Source organism: Cibotium barometz, chromosome 21, assembly GCF_041138505.1.
Source record: "Cibotium barometz isolate CiBa-2024 chromosome 21, ASM4113850v1, whole genome shotgun sequence".
Classification (NCBI taxonomy): domain Eukaryota; kingdom Viridiplantae; phylum Streptophyta; class Polypodiopsida; order Cyatheales; family Cibotiaceae; genus Cibotium; species Cibotium barometz.
In genome coordinates this window covers 45,739,769-45,762,805 of record NC_141066.1, presented here as the reverse complement: position 1 = coordinate 45,762,805, position 23,037 = coordinate 45,739,769, and the positions used below count along the sequence as shown (strand labels likewise).

Below are 23,037 nucleotides of genomic sequence, written 5' to 3'. Positions count from 1 at the left end.
CCCCAAGATTCTCCTCCTTCTCTCATTATTTTAGTGTAACCATGATCTCCGCTTTCTTGTCGAGACTACGGGGGCTCGTGATCGACAGCGATATATATGAGCTTGAGTATTAGGCCCTTTTCTTGCCTCCAGCAGCCAGCCAGCAACAAGCGAGTGTATTAGTGAATTAATCTGCGCATTTCTCATCATAACCCTAGTCTCAAGCAGCGGAGTGCTTGGCTCTCTCTCTCGGACTCTTCCCTTTGTCCCAACCTGTGGTTATAAAGACCCTCATCATCGTCTCTCTCTCTCTCTCTCTCTCTCTCTCTCTCTCTCTCCCTTCTCATTCTCTTTGCTTCATACAGACTGCGCCGACATCGCTTCTTGGCTGCTCAGTTATCTTCCCAATAACCTCTCAGTATCCCACACTGCCAATTAGTATCTGTCACAGCAACAACACGCTCTAAGCACAGCTTCATCGATCATTTACCTGCATGTATTGCTCGTCCAAGTTCCCTTTCTTGTGACATCATGGACCTATCCATGCCAAAGCAGCTGTATGCACAGCCATCGCCCATCATCCCGCTCTTTCTCCTCACTGTGGTGGGAGCCTTGGTGCTGATACCATGGTGGTTCAGCAACGAGGAGGCTGTGTATGAGATAGCAGAGTATGCAGGCCTCGCTCCCATCATCATACCCATTGCTATCCTTCTTGCTCTACGCTTCTTGTATAACCGCCCATCATCGCCACCGCCATCGCCATCATCATCGGCATTCAGTCATGGTTATCATAACGCGCATCCTGCAGCTTCCTACCCTTCCGAGCCTGCATGCTTTGGATGGGGCCTGCTTGGTCTTCTCGTTATTTACCTCCTCTTGGTACCATGGACTGACCGCTAATTAATTGATTAAACCCGTGTTAATTAGACACTGGATAATCGCACTTATGCCTTAATCAGAGGAAAATTTGTATAACCCTTTTTCTTGTACTGTTAATTCTTGTCACTTTAATGAATATAGTAGAGTATTTTGTACCAAACAATGGCATTCCAAATGTGTTTTGATTGAGATTTCGCACTGCAATTTACGCAAGATGCTTTTATTAAGCATTTGAAATTCTGTATAAATCGTTCTTGTGACAAGAATTTGAAATTCTGTATAAAGTATTCTTTTTTTAAAAAGCTTCTCCTTCCCATTGATTGAAACAACATTTTCACGTGTTAAAGAATTTAGGAAAGGTGGCAAAACAAGAAGAACATAGATGAGGCATCTCTTGAAAAAGCAAGGGGAGAGGATGAATGGCTCAAACCTGATGTGAGCCTTTAAATTTATGGAATGAGCATCCGATCTAGTGGATAGTATGGGGTGGCTCCTCACATATTGTTAAGAATGGTGAAATGACAGACTCTTATGAAAGAAGTGGAATGATTAGATAATGGTAAAAACAATCAATTCGATGAATAATGTTGGGAAATGGAATGATTAGATAATGGTAAAAACAATGAATTTGATGAATAATGTTAGGTATCTCTTTGCATAGGGATTGAGAGGATGGTGGAGCAAAAGTGGTGGTGAATTGAAGAAAAATCAAAGGACATATTTGTGATGAGTAAGGGAACTCCCAAGTGGATGACCTAAATTGCTAGTAAGAAACCAAGATTGGTGACTGAACCCCCCGCCTCCTGCTTCCCGCCTCCTGCTTCACGCCCTCAAGCTGCATCGCCGTCTCAGGCTTCTCTGCGGGCGGATGCCCTCCCAAGTGCATGGGCACTGAGAGGAGGAGCCCGTCCCTTGTTCATCCACAGCTCCCATCACCTGCAAAACCCATTCAAATGCTCAGCAGTCACTTAACCGGTGCTTCTCCCTCTTCATCTCTACAAGGTCCTAGAACTAATCCGTGGAACCAACTCCCAGACAAACCTTGGGGAGACGACTCCTTAATAGACGCAGTAATGGAAGAAAACTCTCGTCTCATGCAAGAACTCAAGGAAGCTAAAGAGCAGCTCCTATCCACAAAAAGCAGTGATCAACCCAAAGAAGCCCCCATCCCCCCAAAGGAAGACAGTCAAAACTCTAATTGCGCCCAACAGAAAGAAATTAACACCTCAGCTGAAAAAGGTAACCCCCAGCCCCTGTCAGTTCATGTAAGTCTTCCTATTGAGCAGGTTAGGAACAAAGTTGAAGAGTACTCTGAAAGATATCTAGTCGGCCTGCTCTTTGGCCCACGACCGTCTAAGGAAGCAATGAAAGCCTGGATCCGAGACAGTTGGTCCCCTATAGGGGTTGAAGTCACGCTCACGCAAGCCTTGGCCAAAGGATACTACATATTCATGTTCAAAGAGGCCAGCATGGCTATGAAAGTCATCAGCTCGGGACAATGGATGTTCAGGCACCTCCCATTCTGCTTCATGAGGTGGACCAGAGACTTCAACCCCGATGGCCCTAAATCTTCAGTGTACCCTGTTTGGGTAGAGCTCCCTAACTTACCCATTCACCTTACTCCTTGGATCAAAGCCATCCTAGCTCCCATAGGTCAAGTTTTAGGCACCAAAGCTTTCACTGACTACAATCCCGGATGGCACCCCCAAGTCCTTGTTGAGCTAGACTTGTCTCTCCCCCTCCCGGAAGAGATCTCCATTGGATGTGGGGAGTTCTCTCTCACCCAACCTATTCTCTACAAGCACTTACCAAACTCCTGTTTCCACTGTGGGAAACATGGTCATCTCATCAAAAACTGTCCTATAAAGAACCCTCAAATCATTCTTCCTCACATAGCTAACAAAGCTCCCCCCCCCCTCAGCCATTGGGCCAGTCCCCCCCCCCTCTTCCAATCCGCCTTCTAATTCCAAAGAGCCTGAAGCTTCAGTAGGCAAACAGACGCAAGCCAACTGTCAAACCCAAAACCCTTGTGCCTATAATAAAACCTAACAGGTACTCTATCCTGGCTGCCATACCAGAACCAGGGGCTACTGAAGAGGAACAGGACTGCATGGAAAGTACTCCATTAAACAAGCTGAGACTTGAGAAGGAGGTGGATAACCTTGACGATGCAGAAATGGGTACTGTTTCCAGCCCAGCAAAGGAGAACAGAGCATCTCTACAGCCTGCTGTACCCAATGACATGGAGATCAGTAAAGAGCTCAAGAGAGGGAGAGCGCAACTTGGTGCCACCCCCCAGTCAGCCACCAAGGGAGGTGCAAGCAAACCCCCCAATAAAAGATAATGAAAATAACCAGCTTCAATGTAAAAGGCCTAACTGACTTGAAGAAAGTTCAACTTGTCAGACAGTGGCTTAAAACCAAAGGCCTCTTGGACATCATTGTTTTAGTGGAGATTAAGACTACAGGAGAAGAGTTGAACAGAAGGCTCAACACTATCTCTCCTGACCACTTCTGGATTCACACCCTGCATTCACAAGGAAGTGGAGGATTGGCTGTGGGCATACACCTCGACCACCTCAGCTCTGAGCTTAAGGGATTCCACATAGGACACAACAACCAATGGATAGCAGTGTACCTAAACAACTTCACTCTTGCTGGGATCTATGCTCACGGGCCCCAAAAGCAAAGGACTGATACCTGGAACTCTCTCCTCAACCTGCAGGCCCCCACCCTCATCTTGGGAGACTTCATGGTAGAATCCCTCCAAGACAGGTTCCAAGCCAAGGGTCAGGCCCTATTTGGAAGAGAAAAGCTTGCTTGGGAGAAAGTCAAACGTAAACTCAATCTTCAAGACCTAGGCCAGGAAGGAATATTCTCGTGTCAGAACTATTCAATAGGGGAGCTCACCAGGAAAGCCATGCTGGACAGAGCCTATGCTAGCAATGAAATTGTTGCAAAACACAACAAATGTGAATGTCTGGTCGACACTTCGACTTGCATCTCCGACCACTATCCCATTATCACCACCATGGATAATCAAGACACCAGACACAAGGCTGGCTGGTTCCACACTGATCCAGCCCTTTTTAAAATACCCCTGGTCAAGGAAGAGATAGTCCATATCTGGAAATCTTTCTTCTCCTACAACCTCCCCCCGGCTAAAGCCTGGAACCTAGCCATCAAGTCCACTCAAAACCTCCTAAAGCAAGTAAGGAAGGAGGTTACAGCCCACAGGACCAGCAGGCTCAGAAAACTTCAATCTCAGCTTCGGATGCAGGAGTCTTCGACCAACCCTGGAAACCTTAACCAGCTCAGAGCTCAAATCAAAAGGGAGGAGGAAATAGCCCTCCAGCAAGCCAAACTCTTCACCAGAGACTGGTGTAAAGAAATGTTCAAGATGCTAAAAGTGAAACAAAGACAAGAACACCTCCCCCTCCTTTGCTTCAAGAATGGAATTAAGGCTAGCAACCACGATGAGAACAAGCAGCTTCTAACTGAATATTACAGGGATATCTTCCTTGAAACAGGACCCCCCTCTCAAAGCAAGCTAAAGGCCATGCAGACCATCAAAGATGCTAGGGAAGCCACTGTTCCTCCTAATCTAGCAAAAGTTCTGGAGCGGGACATCTCTCATGAGGAAATAAAAGAGGTAATATTATCTCTCAAACCTAATAAAAGCCTAGGGGAAGATGGCTTGGCTGCTGAATTCTACCAAACCTTCAGCGAGGTATTAGTAGACCCTATCCTCCAAGTGTGGCAAGAAGCGATCAAATACGGAGCATTGCCCACCCAATCTAATCAAGGCCTTATCAAGCTTATTCACAAAAAAGGCCCCAAGGAGGAAGTAGGAAACTGGAGACCTCTAACCATGCTTAACAGTGTGTACAAGATCATCGCCAAAGCCCTTGCCCACCATCTGTCCGAGCACATGAATAGCTGGATAAATAAGGAACAGAAAGCTTTCATCAAGGGCAGATACATCCTAGACGCCATCATAGCTCTTTGGGAAGGCTTTGAATATGCAGAGAAAACTAATCAGGATTTTCTCTTCATGAAGATAGACTTTGAAAAAGCATATGACAGAATCCACTGGGATTTCATCCTCCAGTCTTTAAGGGATATGGGTTTGGGACCCCATTTCACCCACATGGTCAAAACCCTCTTCGGCAATGCCAAAGCCAAGATAATATACAACGGAGAGCTCTCTGCCCCCTTCCCGCTTCAGAAGAGCATCAGACAAGGCTGCCCGTTAGCCCCCCTCTTATATGCCATAGCCTCAGACGGCCTCAACTGGCTCATCAAGGACAAGATGAAAAAAGGAGAGATAGAGGGAATTAAGCTCCCTAATGGTGACCAGATGTGTACACAGATGTTCGCTGACGACACCAATTGCTTGATAGCCAATGAAGAAGGAAGTATAAAGGCTCTCTGGGAATGCTTACAAATCTATTGCATGGCCTCAGGTTCTTCAATCAACCATTATAAAACAGGCATCAAAACACTCATAGATCCTCCACCTGACTGGCTTAAGGAAGCAGGCTGCAATCTCCTTCAGGACGGTGAGATCTTCAGGCTACTAGGAATACCTATGGGCTTTAAGGCAGTGGGTCATGGAAAAAATAGACAACAAGCTCCTGAGATGGAAAAGAAGACAGCTTACTTTGGCATGGAGGATCATGGTCCTCAACCACTTCATTCTGCCCTATACCATCTATTTTATCAGCTGAGGCCACTAGATTCTGATCTGAACAACTTTACCAAGCTGTGCAGGAACTTTCTTTGGGGCGGCGACCCTTGGAACAAGAGCATACCCAAAGTCAAGTGGGATATCTACACCACCCCTAAAGCAAAGGGAGGACTAGGTATTCAGGATATCAGGATCACTGCCAATAGAATGGCAGCCAAGTGGATCATAAGAGCATGTGCTAACCCTTCTGAAGACTGGGCCCAACTTCTCCTCAAGGACACCCCCAGGTTTGTCATCACTAGCTTCAATAAATGGAACAACCTACCCCTCTCAACCATAGTTGTTTCCAAGTTCCCCATCTCTCCCAAAGGCAGTCAACTAGTATCCTCAATATGGAAAGCTTGGAATAACATCAAATCTTACCTAAACCCAGCCCCAAACCCCCGCATTTCAAAAGGCGCTCTGGCCTGGGACTCCTGTTGGTGGTCCAGTCTCCCTTTCCCCCCCCTCCAGCCAGAGGAAGCTCAAATAGCGCTAAACCTACACAAGAGAGGCATTGTAACCTGGGCAGATCTCAGGAATCAACATCTAGGAACCTAGCTTTCAAGAGCTGAACTTGTGACTAGATTCGACTGCAGGACCCCTGAGTTGGACCTTGTGCAAAGCAGAACCTCGGAATGGGATCAGCAGGAGACCTGGAAGCTAAACAACCCCTCTGCCTTCAACATCTGTGCTTACAAATGGACAGGCAATAAACCTCTTCTCCCCATCCCTAAGATGTCTAAAGCTCCACCCATCCACCTAACCCTCAACCGTAGATGGAACACTCAGTGGGACCGGAAAAAATGGTACAATATCCTCAAGAACCTCTGGAACCCCCACACTGATCCTAAGAAGTCATGCCTAGCATGGCTTATTGCTTATAGAGCCCTATGGACCCAAGCCAAGGCAGCTAAATTCAATGTGACATCTAATCAATGTGCAAGGTGTGGACTCCCAGAAGATGATATTCACATTTTCCTTCAGTGCCAGCACATCTCTCATTCTTTCAATCTACTGCAAAGCATAGTATCTAAATGGGGCAAAGCTTTAAGTTGGAAACAGATTTTACTGGGAGAAGCCTTAGGATGTTCAGATACTCTGTGGAACGTCATTAGAAGCGAATATCTATGGCATGTATGGATGCTGAGAATAGCAGCAACGTTCAACAATCCAAAAATCAAAGGACCTCCGCTTTCAGTTAGTCTAAACTCATCATGCAGCAGATACTGGTCTAAAAGATTGCCTTTTTTAATCAACTCTGAGAAAAAGCTAGAATCAAACTCAACAAGAAAGCCTCAGACTACACCAAGTCCAAACTGGACTCAATCAGAGAAAAAATCAATCTAGTCATGACCAAAGACAGAGCACTAATTGAATTAATCTGTAGCCTGTAAAGTCGATCTACATGCAGCTATCATGTCTCTAATCAGAATAATCAATGCGAACCCACACAGCAAAAATCAATAGACATCTGAGTCAGGATGCTATCAAAGTTCAATACAATTGTCAACCAGATCCCTGCAAGGAGGCAGAGACAACAAGGGATAAGCCTCGGCAAGTGACCTGCAGGTCATGTGCTTCTCCTCCAGTCGGCGGTCTACTCCTCCGCAAGTCGAACTCGTGGATCAAGGAAGAAGAAGGAAATACTCAATCAGAAAATCCGCCAACGACCCCTTGGGAGAGCCTGCAAAAGCGAGGAACTCGTATACCAGGTAAAGCCCCTCAGTCCTTTGATGCACCTGCAAGAGGAAAAAAGAAAGAATCAGAGCAGAGGTACCCTGAACCTGCTCATCTGATACCTGAGAGAAGATGCCTGCCCGCCTCTCGTCGTGAAGCGAGCCAAGTGGAAAGAAGACAGCCATACCAAGGACGATCCCCCTTCGACCCCTTTAAGGGCTCCTGCACATGGATTGAAATTGAAATAGATTAAAAGGGAGAGGAAGCCATTACAAAACAAGAAGATGCTCCCCAACAAGCCTCATCCGGCGCACAGAATGGTGAGCAAGAAGGACCCTGCAATTCCTTTGCAAGGGGAAGAAGAAAGAGAAGATCGATCGGCACTAGGAAGGAGGAGGAAAAGCATTCCAGATCAGCGGACATCTCAACACCCCACCAGCATCTCGCTGAAGAAGAATCAGAGGCTACAGACTGCCCGAGGAGATCGCCTTTCAAAGGAGACGGTCTTTGGACGCCTCCCTTCCCTCGAAGCGGCAGCAAAACGATTAAAACAGAACAACCAGAAAATCACCTGAGAGCTTGCCTCCGACACATTACCAGGAGCACCCTCTCAAAGCATACCATGATCGCGCCGGGAGGAAACTCGTGACAGATCCCTGTGATCTGAGGAAGCTGCACGCCAGAAAGGGCGAAGAGATGAGCCTCAACAAGCCACCCCCAGGCAGCGCAGAAGCGAACGAGAAATAGTGCATGCATGTGGAGCTGCCTCATTCGAGTGGAAGCGACAGATAGCCAGTGGTTGGTCATCTAGCATGTGATGACACGTGTAGCCAGCCACTTGTCCACTGCATGTTGGACAAATGGCATCTGTTTCTTGGATTCTCTCTTTATTCTCTAATATACGTGCCCCTTTTTTTGAAAAAAAATTGCTAGTAAGTGTTTTACAAGTCCTTGAACATTGTTAGATTCTTTGACACCCTCTACGTGTGGGAGGGAAAGTGTAACCAAGGTTGTATTGTATCTACCTAGCCTTAATTACAAATATTTGCATGCACTTTATAAATGGGGGATTGAGAATGTGTGTGTACTATATGATGGCCATAATGTGGGCATGTATTTGTGGATGGCCAAGAACTCCCATAAACTCTTTCACGAGAGTTTGCAAATAATAAATAGAAGTCTTAAGGAATTTCTTGTGTGAGCAATAAAGGTGGTATCTAGGAGTACCGAGGAAGGGGAGAACTCCCACAAACTCTTTCACGAGAGTTTGCAAATAATAAATAAAAGTCGTAAGGAATTTCTTGTGTGAGCAATAAAGGTGGTATCTAGGAGTACCGAGGAAGGGGCCTAGGGGTGGGTAGCAGCAGGGAAAGGTGTTCTTTACAAGGAGATACCAAAAGGAGAGGAAGCTACATGGAAAGAAAGAGACGGAGGTGAGTCAAGGGAGAAAAAGATGTAGAAAAAACTAAAAGGAAAAAAAAGAAAAAAAAGAAAAAAAGGAAAAGGTACCGTTGCTTGTGGAGCAAGCAAGATTGAAAAAAAGGAAAAAAAAAACATCACACCACCCACACCACCGTCTCTCATGTTCTGTAGTGATGGTGGGGTGGGGGGAGCTTCTGTATCCATATTCAATTTATTATTTGGATATATATATATATATATATATATACGCTACTGGGCCGCCACCCCAAGATTCTCCTCCTCTCATTATTTTAGTGTAACCATGATCTCCGCTTTCTTGTCGACTACGGGGGCTCGTGATCGACAGCCATATGAGCTTGAGTATTAGGCCCTTTTCTTGCCTCCTCCTTGACTCCCTAATTGGATCCTTCCAAGCAGCCAGCCAGCCAGCAACAAGCGAGTGTATTAGTGAATTAATCTGCGCATTTCTCATCATAACCCTAATCTCAAGCAGCCGAGTGCCTGGCTCTCTCTCTCGGACTCTTCCCTTTGTCCCAACCTGTGCTTATAACGAACCTCATCATCGTCTCTCTCTCTCTCTCTCTCTCTCTCTCTCTCTCATTCTCTTTGCTTCATACAGACTGCGCCGACATCGCTTCTTGGCCTCTCAGTTATCTTCCCAATAACCTCTCAGTATCCCACACTGCCAATTAGTATCTGCAACACCACAGCTTCATCGATCATTTACCTGCATGTATTGCTCGTCCAAGTTCAGTCGCCGTTCTGCTTTCTTGTGACATCATGGACCTATCCATGCCAAAGCAGCTGTATGCACAGCCATCGCCCATCATCCCGCTCTTTCTCCTCACTGTGGTGGGAGCTTTGGTGCTGATACCATGGTGGTTCAGCAACGAGGAGGCTGTGTATGAGATAGCAGAGTATGCAGGCCTCGCTCCCATCGTCATACCCATTGCTATCCTTCTTGCTCTACGCTTCTTGTATAACCGCCCATCATCGCCACCGCCATCGCCATCGCCATCATCATCGGCATTCAGTCATGGTTATCATAACGCGCATCCTGCAGCTTCCTACCCTTCCGAGCCTGCATGCTTTGGATGGGGCCTCCTTGGTCTTCTCGTTATTTACCTCCTCTTGGTACCATGGACTGACTGCTAATTAATTGATTAAACCCGTGTTAATTAGACACTGGATAATCGCACTTATGCCTTAATCAGAGGAAAATTTGAATAACCCTTTTTTTACTGTTAATTCTTGTCACTTTAATGAATATAGTAGAGTATTTTGTACCAAACAATGGCATTCCAAATGTGTTTTGATTGAGCTTTCGCACTGCAATTTACGCAAGATGCTTTTATGAAGCATTTGAAATTCTGTATAAATCCTTCTTGTGACAAGAATTTTGAAATTCTGTATAAATCATTCAACTTTCTAAAGAAAAATTAAAGGGGAGAGTATTCTTTTTTTTTTAAAGCTTCTCCTTTTCATTGAGGGGGGAAACGAAGAAAACCTTAACAAGCATGACACAAAATCACTTTTTTAAAAAAAATTGTATTTGTCTATGTTTTATTCTGTTTCATAAATTCAGTCTTTGTTTAAGATTGAGAAATTAGGTCCTATGTCCTCGTTGTATTTATCCATATTCTTAGCCACATATTTTATGAGGCTTATAGATGTTACTCTTCACTCTTGAGTTTGGTGAACACCATGATTTGAACTTGCTCTTCTTGTCCAATCATGCCTCCTTATAGGGGCAAGATCCATTGTTCAAGAAAAGATAGGTTCAACTTAGCTTAGAACTTGTTCTATCTTTTTAAAAAAACTTTCTCAAATTGAGAGGAGGCAAACTTTCCCCCTTTAAAAAAAATTCAAGATTTGGTTTTGATAAGATTAAAGCGTGAAGAGAAAATGTATGTTCAACATGACAAATTCTTCTACGGTTTATGGTCAAAAGGATTGAAGTAATTCTTGGTAAAAGTAATTCCCAAACTTTCATAATAAATTTTGCCCCTTATAGAGAATTATTGCAAAAGAGGAATCATGAGAGTTGGAGATTAGCTGCTATTAATGTCGTTGACATCTAGAACTATTCATGGTGATGTCAAAAACACCAAATCAAGTCTCAATTTGTAAGCACGCTATCACAGGTATGGATACTTTTGTGAGCACACCATCACAAGGATGGATCATGAGACACAAGTCATGGATTGTCATTATAGCACACTATTTTTCACCACGAGGCTCTTTTGATAGTCTTTCACCAGTGCAATGAAATCATGAACAAGGACCTAGGTAGATATAAAGTGGTGCACCTTTTGCATTCTTAGGATACATACTACTAGTAAACACTAAAAGCATGTGTCTTCGGTCTCAAAAAGCTTGGGATGGCTACAAAAGCATGTGTCTTCGGTCTCAAAAAAGCTTGGGATGGCTACAAAATAGGCAATCAAAAAATCGAGCAGGACTCAAAACTGAGCAAATCTCCTTTTGAAAGCCAATCTGAGCAAATCTGAGCAAAACTGAGCAAATCTTCTTTTGAAAGACAATCTAAGAAACCGGGTGAAATTCCCGTGTGCGACTAGGAATGGAATAAGACCTCTTTTTTTAATTTAAAGAAAGCCAATCTAAGAAACTGAGTAAAGCTTTAAAAAGGATTGCACAAGTAAATCGTGATCGTGACATTTGTCAATATCACATCATGCGATGCAAAACATCCTATTTAATTTCAAATTTTATCTTACATTGTTTTTATTGGTAGTATTACTTCCTTTTACCCAAAGAGCATTCATTTGATATCACCCAATCTCTATGAAGGATTCATGGCATTCACACTCAAAAAGCTTGGGATGGATACAAAATAGGCAATCAAAAAATCAAGCAGGACGCAAAACTGAGCAAATCTCCTTTTGAAAGCCAATCTAAGAAACCGGATGAAATTCCCGTGTGCGACTAGGAATAGAATAAGTCCTCATTAAAAAAAAGCCAATCTAAGAAACCGAGTAAAGCTTTCAAAAAGGATTGTGCAACGTGATTGTGACATTTGTCAATATCACATCATGCGATGCAAAACGTCCTATTTAATTTCAAATTTTATCTTACATTGTTTTTATTGACAGGATGACTTCCTTTTACCCAAAGAGCATTCATTTGATACCACCCAATCTCTATGAAGGGTTCATGGCATTCACACTCAAACAACACTTATACATCTAGGCATCCATGCATGGCTTGAAAATCACACATGTCCATTTTATGGGTTTTATTATTAAGTGTTATAAGTAGGCCCGCCATCTCCTCTTTCTTGTCGATTATAGGGGCTCGTGATCGACAGGGCCCTAGGTAGATTTCGGGGTGCCAACCAGTATACGTGGCACCCCATTGACCCCAGTAGCTGGTCCTCTAGCTTTGGGACTTAGAAATTTTTCTAAGTCCCAAAGCCATGTCCAAACATTGGTCCGTGCAAAATGTTATGAACATATGTACAGACACATGTCTAGACATCACGCGTATAGATATGTGGGAGGTCGGATTCAAACCTGGACCTCCATCATCCCAAGCATGTGCCTTACCGGCACAACCGTGACCAACCCATGTCTGCACATGTTTATAGCCTGGTATTTATACACTTGCGAGCAGGGGTGTCGACTACCGGCTGCGGGCCCGGTCAAAGGGAGTGCCATGTATATTGGCACCCCGAAATCTACCTACAGCCGATGGACAGCAATATGAGCTAGTATTAGGTCCTTTTCTTGCCGCCTCCTTTACTCCCTAATTGGATCCTTCCAAGCAGCAAGCAAGTGTCAAGCCAAGTGGTTGGCTCTCTCTCTTGGACTCTTCCCTTTGTCCCAATCTGTGGTTATAAAGAGCCTCATCATCGTCTCTCTCTCTCTCTCTCTCTCTCTCTCTCTCTCTCTCTCTCTCTCTCTCTCTCTCTCATTCTCTTTGCTTCATACAGACTGCGCCGACATTGCTTCTTGCCTCCTCAATTATCTTCCCAGTATCTGCAACAGCAACAACACGCTCTAAGCACAGCTTCATCGATCATTTACCTGCATGTTTTGCTCGTCCAAGTTCAGTCGCCGTTCTCCTTTCTTGTGACATCATGGACCTATCCGTGCCACAGCAGCTGTATGCACAGCCATCGCCCCTCATCCCGCTCTTCCTCCTCACTGTGGTGGGAGCTTTGGTGCTGATACCATGGTGGTTCAGCAAAGAAGAGACTGTGTATGAGATAGCAGAGTATGCAGGCCTAGCACCCATCATCATACCCATTGCTATCCTTCTTGCTCTACGTTTCTTGTATAACCGCCCATCATCGCCACCGCCATCGACATCATCATCATCATCGGCAACAATTACCCTCAGTCATGGTTATAATCACACCCATCCTGCAGCTTCCTACCCTTCCGAGCCTGCATGCTTTGGATGGGACCTGCTTGGTCTTCTCGTTATTTACCCCCTCTTGGTACCATGGACTGAACGCTAATTAATTGATTAAACCCGTGTTAATTAGACACTGGATAATCTCACTTATGCCTAAGAGGAAAATTTGAATAACCCTTTGTTCTTGTACTATTAATTCTTGTCACTTTGATGAATATCGTAGAGCATTTTGTACAAAACAATGGCATTCCAAATGTGTTTTAATTGAGCTTTTGCACTGCAATTTACGCAAGATGCTTTTATGAAGCATTTGAAATTCTGTATAAATGTGGTCCTCATCGCTCTTAGCCACATATTTTATGAGGCTTATACACGTTACTCTTGATTCTTGAGTTTGCCTACCACCATGATTTGAACTCTCTTCTTGTCCAATGCCTCTTCATGGGGGCAAGATCCATTGTTCAAGAAAAGATAGGTTCAACTTAGTCTAGAATTTGTTCAATCTTTTTAACAAAGCCTTCTCAAATTGATGGGAGAGCCAAATTTTCCTCCTAGAAAAAAATCAAGATTTGGTTCTGATAAGATTAAAGCGTGAAGAAAGTGGATGTTCAAAATGACAAATTCCTCTTCGATTTAGGGTCAAAAGGATTGATGTAATGCTTGGTAAAAGTAATTCCCAAACATTCATAATAAAATTTGTCCTTTAGAGAGAATTCTTGCAAAAAATGAATGATGAGAGTTGGACAATGAGATTAGTTGCTATTGATGTCATTGACATCTAGAATTATCCATGGTGATGTCAAAAACACTAAATCAAGTCTCGGTTTGTAAGCACGTCATCATAGGGATGGATACTTTTGTGAGCACACCATCACAAGGATGGATCATGAGACACAAGTCATGGATTGTCATTAGAGCACACTATTTTTCGTCGCTAGTCCAATGAAATCATTTACAAGGACCTAGGTAGATATAAAGTGATATGATACATACTACTAGAGTGAACACTAAAAGCATCAAGCAAGAAAGGCTTTAGAAGCATGTGTCTTCAGTCTCAAAAAGCATGTGTCTTCAGTCTCAAAAAGCTTTAGAAGCATGTGTCTTCAGTCTCAAAAAGCTTGGGATGGCTACAAACTAAGCAATCAAAAAATCGAGCACGACTCAAAACTGAGCAATCTCCTTTTGAAAGTAAGAAACTAAGTAAAGCTTTAAAAAAGGATTGTGCAAGTACATCGTGATCGTGACATTTGTCAATATCACATCATGGCGAGGTAAAACATCCTATTTAATTTCAAATTTTATCTTACAACAATGTTTTTATTGGTGGTATGACTTCCTTTTACCCAAAGAGCATTCGTTTGATATCACCCAATCTCTATGAAGGGTTCATGGCATTCACACTCAAAAAACTCTTATACATATAGACATCCATGCATGGCTTGAAAATCACACATGACTAACATTTCTACCTCTCCTTGAAAACCAATTAAAGATATCAAGGAAGCTTCTTGAGTCATTTTGAGGATTTATGAGATGTTAGAATCAAGAATAAATACCCTACATTGCATATCTTTTAGGATATGCACCTACAATCATACTACAACCAAATAAAGAAGTTATAATACAATATAGATGTTCAATAACAACTATTATTAAACACGTAGATAAACCACCTACTTTAGAAATACACCCATAACACCATATTAGGAAATTTGGAAAAATCCCAATTCCCGCTTTTAAAAAAGTGGATAAGTTTTGGACTATATTTGCAAAAATATACTAGAATGAATTGTGAAAATCATCTAGATTTAGGCAAAATTAGTCACAATAAAACATACTAATGCAACATAATCATACTCAACATATATTTTCTATCATAACCACTTCATAATTGTACTCAAATGTAGATGTCTCAAGTGTCCGTGGACTCAATTGGATCACTCTCTAGCTCATACAACATGTACTTCACTAACAATAACAATTATTGTACCTACTTATCAAAGTAATACAAAGTTTGTGATATTGCAAATAATGCCCAAAGACTCATGATTACTCGAAATAACTAATCCAATAAGCATTAAAAGCAAAGTGGGAATAGCACACGTTCTTTGGTAGATTGGTCACTTCTATCATCAGCATCCTCCTCATCACTGCTACTCAACACAACCTCTGCACTATCCAAAATATGAGGCCTAGACTAGGTCCTTTGATAGCGTCTATAGTCTGTGAATTCCTTCTCTTTTTTCAAAACTACATGTGCCATGAATGAATCCATTGAACCTGACACATCTGATTTCATCATTGGCATGTTTGAAGTCAACGCTACCAATTTCCATGTGGTATTTCCCTACCACCTTCTCCAATGCATTTCTTAGAGCCCACAATTGATCCAAATTAACAAATGCCACAAGGATGAATTGAATTGGTTCACAAGCATTGCACATCAATCCAATTACCATTTTTTCAAACCTGTCCATCCTCCAAAGCTTGTTGCCTAGCCCATATGCTGCATCCACTACCACTATACCAATAGCCATTGGTTCCTTGTTAATATTACTTAAGAATTATATCCCTTCCATGTTTGGCCCAACTTGATACACACTCCATGGATATTTGTCATTGTTGACGTTTGTTCCTTCCTTTTGACCTATTATCCATTGGGTATAGCCTTTAACTGACTTTGGCAATTCCTCCTTTTGATCTCGACATGCAATTCTGTTCTTCAACCATATTTCACACAACACCCTGCAATCTTGTGATAGAGCTCTATCGTGATGTTGTAGTATTCTTGGCATTCTCTCCATGTCCTTTATTTGTCAATAGATTGCTCTTCGAATACCTTAACAAGATCTTCTTGCAACACCTTATCTTCTTTCATTTGTATGGCCATGCTTGCCATGTCCATTTGATGTGTGTCATATTTGCTCTTTGATAATACAAATTTTGACTCTAAAATCTCATCTTGAATGATTCTAACACTATCCTCATCTAGTCCTTGCAAGCACTTGCACATTTGAGCCGTGGGTTGACGGACACCTTTTGTGGGAGTGGTGCTTGATTCTGGACGATGTGGTAGACTGCTTGCACTGTAACCATCCATGATTTTTATCCATTTTTGAAACATATCATCAGCACATATTATCATATGTGCATCCTTTGCAGCCATAGCGTCACCAAAGGCCACTCTTGCCAATTGAATGAATTGCTGTTACAAAAAAATATTATCATTGTTAGCCAAATGTCTACCATCATGCCAGTCATATCACTAAATCTTGTAAAGCCTTATATTGGGTCACATGACCAAATCTTTTAGTTTTGTTATAATTTCATATATTTGATTAAAAAGTTCAAATAATAACCAATTATTGGTTAAGATATGAAAGCATTATAGCATACATATGATCACCATAATAGATTTTTAATATCTAGCTACCGATTACATCAAGGAAATTTAATATACTTACATCCCACTCAGATCGTACTTGACTCCCCTTCGCTTGACCTTGGTGAGGCTTTGGTGGTCTATTAAAAGTAATCCATTGATCACGAACTTGATTAAGATTATCTTGATATGGAGATTGTCTCATTATGTTCTGTGACCCTAGATTGGCCATCCTCGATATCTCCACACTCTCCTGTGGAGGGAAATCTACCACTATCCTAGTAGCTCTTTCCACATAGTAGCTCTTACGTTGATTCAATGATTTATCAGTGGTACCCTCTTTGAATATCCTTGCAGCATATATAGAGTGTTGTCCCAGAGAGGATCTAGTACTTGTAACTTCAAAGCTGTTCCATGTCCACTAATTGCAATGGCTCCATAGACTTCTCATCAAATGGCATCAAATCAGCACACGCAGCAGGTGGTCTAGAATTTAGACCAAAGTCAAGTGCCAACTTCTTTACATGTTCAATGTTTAGTCTTCTGTAAACATATTTTGCTGGAGTTGCAACACAGTTCTTCACTGGTATAAAAAATGTTTTCTGTAAGCCAAATGGATAGAAATGCTCATATGCCACCAAACTAGATCGCCCTTCACTGCTCTTCTTTATCAATTTCTTTTTTGTTTGTGTATAGTCCACAGTGATAGTTGTCGCACCAAATGCTGCCAACTGATGTCTCTCATGTTGACTTCACCAATGTATTCGAGATTGTTGGATTATCTTGATCTTGTTCTCTTCATGTCTGTTTCTTCTTTGGCTTCTTCCCTGCTACCCCTGAGAGATTTTCATGTGCTTTCCCAAAAGCATTAATGATTTGCTGTGTTAATGGCTCATCATCTTCATCTATATTCTAGCCTCTAACAAACATGATATCATCACCATCATTTTTTATCTTGGCCTCTTCATAAGAGAGCGTATCTAGTAGATATGACTTGGTTGAATCCTTCATATCTATGCACACACAAGCGATACCTTGTTCTCCTACAATAGTCTCTGAAATCCCTGCAACCACATCCCTTCAACCACACCAAATTTCTTATATTTATCTATTTTGGGCTTGAGTACAGGTGTTTTGTACTTTTTCCATCCATATTGTGGTAGTCAATATACCATGTCTAAGCCATGTCATCATTGACTCCATCAATGAACTCAATTCTTGAACTGCCTTCTGATGTTTGAACTCTTTCTTTTTGACATTTTATTTTTGCAAACCAAGTAAAAATAAAAAATGTGGATTAAAGTCTACTTTTTAGATATTTAGTCTAAAACCATGAATTGATTGTACTTAAAAACAATGCACATCATCCATATTTATATTCAATACTCATAAGACCAATAATTCTAATCAATCTCCAATATCTTGTCTTGTGAGCTATTCTATTTGAATTATCAAGGCTTTGGTTACTCATCAGTTTGATAATGAGACCTATCTATCTGTTCTCCAAGCTTTTGTCTTGTGACCTCATATTATTGAACTTATCAGCAAGATCTCTATGAGGTATTTTCTAGAGAGCCCATTAGTTTTGGTCACAAGACCAAAACATGGAATGATGATGTATTTATCTAGGTCTCATAACCAAATCTTGTAGAGCACATAGATATGATCATGTGACTAAAACTTGATGTTCCACATAATATCCTCATCTACATATTTGGTAACAGTCATTTCATGATATCAATGAGGTATTTTCTAGAGAGCCCATTATTTTGGTCACAAGACCAAAACATGGAAAGATTATGTATATGACCACAATGCTTTGGTCACAAGACCAAAACATGGAAAGATTATGTATATGACCGCATATGCTTAGGTCACATGACAATATGATGGAGTGCACAATGATATGGTCATGTGACGTAAACTTGGTCATCCTCATTTTGGCCTCAACTTTAGATTTGGTCATGTGACCCTAATTACATCTCCCTTGTTTGATTATCTTCATTACAGCATTCTCTAAAGATTTGGTTATGTTACCAAATTTTATATTTATTGGATAGTCTTTTGTTTTGTTCATCGGACATAAATTGTGAGAGCTTATGTATATGTCTATATATGTTTAGGTTACGTGACCAAATCTTATAAAACTCATAGATATGGTCATGTGACCAAAACTTGGTGTTCCGCATAATAGCCTGATTTACTAATCGGGTCACAACCATTTCAACTCGATCTCCCATCTTCTGGTCATGTGACACACTCTTCTTATCAGTTCTCTTCAACATATGGTCGTGCTATCATGTGATAACAATTTGGAGTGATATCTAATAATAATCAGTCTTGTGATCAAATAGGATTTATAAGGACAAAATGCTCTCCATATTTTGGTCATGTGACAAAATCTTATTGAAATTAAATAGCTATGGAGGCTATGAGGGTCTGTACTAAAACCTATTCTAAGTGCTCTAAAATTAGGAGTTCATTGTTTTGACAACCAGACCAAAACTAGGAGAGCTAATATTAATATCCATATATGTTTAGGTCACATGACCAAATCTTGTAGAGCACATAGACATGATCATGTGACCAAAACTTTGTGTTCTACATAATAGCATCATCTACTAATTTGGTCACAGCCATTTGAAAGTCCTCTCATAAATTTTTGGCTTATTATAAGTGCTATCAAACATTTGGTCATTTGACCAAAACTAGGAGGGCTCATGTATATGTCCAAATTTGTTTAGATCACATGACCAAATCTTCTTCTCAATGCTTACTAATAGGAGAGTGCATGTATATGTCCAAATTTGTTTAGGTCACATGACCAAATCTTCTTCTCGGTGCTCTCTATTAGGAGAGCTCATGTATATGTCCAAATTTGTGTAGGTCACATGACCAAATCTTTTTCTCAATAATGTACTCTAATAGGAAAGCTTATGTATATGTCCATGTATATGTTTAGGTCACATGACCAAATCTTATAGAGCACATAGATATGGTCATGTGACCAAAACTTTGTGTTCTACATAATAGCATCATCTACAAATTTGGTCATAGCCATTTGAAAGTCCTCTCATAAATTTTGGGCTTATTATAAGTGCTCTCAAACATTTGGTCATTTGACCAAATCTAGGAGAGCTCATGTATATGTCCAAATTTGTTTAGGTCACATAACCAAATCTTCTTCTCATTGCTCTCTAATAGGAGAGCTCATATATATGCCCAAATTTGTTTAGGTCACATGACCAAATCTTCTTCTCGATGCTCTCTAATAGGAGAGCTCATATATATGTCCAAATTTGTTTAGGTCACATGACCAAATCTTCTTCTCGGTGCTCTCTATTAGGAGAGCTCATGTATATGTCCAAATTTTTTTAGGTCACATGACCAAATCTTCTTCTCAGTGTACTCTAATAGGAGAGCTCATGTATATGTCCATATATGTTTTGGTCACATGACCAAATCTTGTAGAGCACATAGATATGGTCATGTGACCAAAACTTTGTGTTCTACATAATAGCAGCATCTACTGATTTGGTCATAGCCATTTGAAAGTCCTCTCATAAATTTTGAAATATATATATTTTATTGTTCATTTTGAAATATATATATTTTATTGTTCTGCACTGTAAACCATTAAGGCCCATCAACCAAACCACCCTGACATGAAAGGCCTCACTCATTGTTGCAAAGCCTCATTGTTCACTGAGGCTACTTCATCAATAAGGGCTCTCCTCTTGTCTATGGTGGTGGATTGATCCTCTTGCCTTTTAGTGTTTTAAACTATCTTCAATTTTTTCCCTTTTATGGTGGTGGTGTAGACTCTCTTCTAGGTGTAACTTCTTCTATCTTAATAGAGTCTTTTTTTATTTATTTTCTAGCTAGGGGAACTTTTAAAATGTTCCACACATTTGTGTCTCTTATGCAGAAATGCTCAAGCCATCGTTCCGAGTGGCATATGAGTGGCATATGATATAGCATAAAGAATAAATGTCCCAGGGTTATTCTGTGGGCATGGACAAAAAATTCAACAAGCCAATCGCATCCTGCAAGCATAATAAGGCTAAAGGCTACCACCTCATGCCAAGTTCAAACTCCTCGCATGTCTCTCTGACAACATGCTGGAATGGAACTTTCTCACTACCATGCTCATGCACTTCTAGGCTCTTCTAATTTTCCTCAATGCATAAACATATTGCTTGAACCTTGACTTCCTTCCCTCCTTCACAAACGCAGTGGACTTTCCCCTTTTCCTGAACCTAATTATTGCACCATCCTCTATCAAACTTGAGTGTATTCTGCCTTATTCTTTGTGTGTGCCATATGATGCATACAACAAGGTAGTGCAAAACAAATAAACTAAAATTAAATATAACGCGAATAACAATAGACCAAAAACCAAGTACATGTACTCGCATTATGGTGAACTATCAAGTTGTGGTGAATGGTCTAATCCAATACACCATGATAAGACGAAATATGACCATAACAATATGTATTTTTGTGTTGTGTTGAACTAATTATTAAGGAACACCGTAACAACAGCTAATGCAATACAATGCGATAAGAAGTGAGCTTAGTATAACAATATGAGTTTTCCAATTGCAAAGGAACTTACTACTTAGAAACACGTTTTTACTATTCTTTACTAAATACACGACTAACCACTACACAACAGCGCCATAGTTGACAACACTCTTTTAAGGTAAATAAAGAAGTGCCATCTAATGCATACACCATGGTGACAATGGTCTAATGCAATACACTATGATAAGACAAAAGATTAACATTTTGATATGTGTATTTGCATTGTGGGAAACTAACTACATAGAAACGCTAGAGAATAGCACCATAGTTGACTATTCTCTTGTGAAGTAAATAAAGAAGTGGCTTACAATGCGACTAAATCAAGGAAAGTTCATAAAAATGATTTAGTTCGCTTTGTGATTTCGAGGCGAGTCGAGCTAAGAAGGAGTGCAGGATAGACCACAGAAAATTTTCGAGACGACGAGAAAATTTCGACTTGCATAGATTGATTTAAAAGGGAAGAAAAAAAGAGTAGGAAGTGATGTAGAGGACAACAAAGGAGCATGGGAGCAGAGGAGATGCAAAGGGGAAAAGAAGTTAAGTAAGAGAATTCACCGTGAGGAGAAGACGTACATCCCGAAAATCGCGGGAAAGTAAAAGTACATCGTGTGGCATCAACATTAGCACGCATGGAAATCCGTTTTTGACAGCTTCATTAAACTCATGTTCCCCGTACTCAATGCCACCTAAAATGGTGTGTTGTGGACTAGTAGATGTCACCGCTATTTCTTTTGAGGACTTTTGAGAAGGAGAATTCGCCCCACCACCTGAACACTATCCTCTGCACGAGTCAAATTTTCAAACATGTATTTTGATTTATTTTTCCTAGTGCCTCACTTCTTTTCTTTTTCGAATGTGCTTGCATTTTTGGTAAAAACCTTCAAAAACTCACAAAATTGTTTTAAGAAAAGTCAAGGAATTAAAATATGAGACAAGATTAAAAACCAAAAATGCCCTAACAGAAATTGTGAGACTCCAATGTCCAAAATATTTAATTTTTTATTTTTTTAAATTTTGATGTAAATGACACCCCAAAATGTTTTTTAAGAGATGTTGAGTGCCCAAAAAAACTATCGATAGATAGTTCTCTCTCTAGGTAGTCGCCCCCACCTCACTTTGTCTCAAAAAATGGGCTTTCACACATACACATGGCACTCTATAGGTAGTCACCCCGCCTTTCCTCTCTCTCTCTCTCTCTCTCTCTCTCTCTCTCTCTCTCTCTCTCTCTCTCTCTCTCTCTCTCTCTCTCTCTCTCTCTCTCTCTCTCTCTCTCTCTCTGTGCGATGGGCTTTCACACTTGCACATGGTAGTAATTCTTTCATGCACAACTCCCTTCCCCAACACTTTTAAAAGGAAACTCAACCATACTAATTATGGTTTCAAACCATTTATAGAAACTCAAATTGCAGGATGTTTCCAATTATCCTAGCAAGACAAATAAAATTCTAATGTTTTGTCTACCTACCCAGCCAAACCTGCAAAGTTTGGGTGGAAAATTGAGTAATTTGGCTCGCTTTTTGACACCATTCACACAAGTAGAGACATGGCTAGGAAGCGAGGGTAAAATTGACGTTGTATAGGTACTCTACTAGGGGAAATGTGAGGATTCAGCTCTCTCTATAATAAGAAAGATGTGAGAGAGAGTCATGGCCCCATGAGCTCGATGCACACGTTGGAAGTAGAGTTGAATGGTCGCAACTTTTTGAGAGAGAGAGAGAGAGAGAGAGAGAGAGAGAGAGAGAGAGAGAGAGAGAGAGAGAGAGAGAGAGAGAGAGAGAGGGGGGGGGTTAGGAAAAGGAGAGGGAGTGGGAGTGGGAGAAAGGGGAGAGATAGAAGGCATAGGACAAAGGCAAAGATAAGAGAGTGAAGAGAGAGGAGTTTGGAAAAGAAGGAGAGGTAGAGAGAGGGAGTAAGTTAACGGGACACTCTCTCTAACAAGAATGTTCTCTCTAAGAGAATCTTTTTGGAATCTTCTTTCCTAATTCCAAAATTCGCTCGCC

The 23,037-nt window shown here is 41.2% G+C and overlaps 1 protein-coding gene across 1 annotated transcript; it reads left to right on the top strand.

The window, feature by feature from the left end:
- Positions 1-109: 109 nt before the first annotated feature.
- Positions 110-9,990, top strand: LOC147627228 (uncharacterized). Its single transcript, XM_086815897.1, has 2 exons — positions 110-469; positions 9,416-9,990. The coding sequence occupies exon 2, from the start codon at positions 9,469-9,471 to the stop codon at positions 9,841-9,843; it is 375 nt and encodes a 124-aa protein (XP_086672023.1). The 5' UTR covers positions 110-469; positions 9,416-9,468; the 3' UTR covers positions 9,844-9,990.
- The last annotated feature ends 13,047 nt before the right edge of the window (positions 9,991-23,037 follow it).

Coding starts and splice junctions, on each gene's coding strand:
- LOC147627228 (XM_086815897.1), top strand. CDS start 9,469: ATGGACCTATCCATGCCAAAGCAGCTGTATGCACAGCCATCGCCCATC.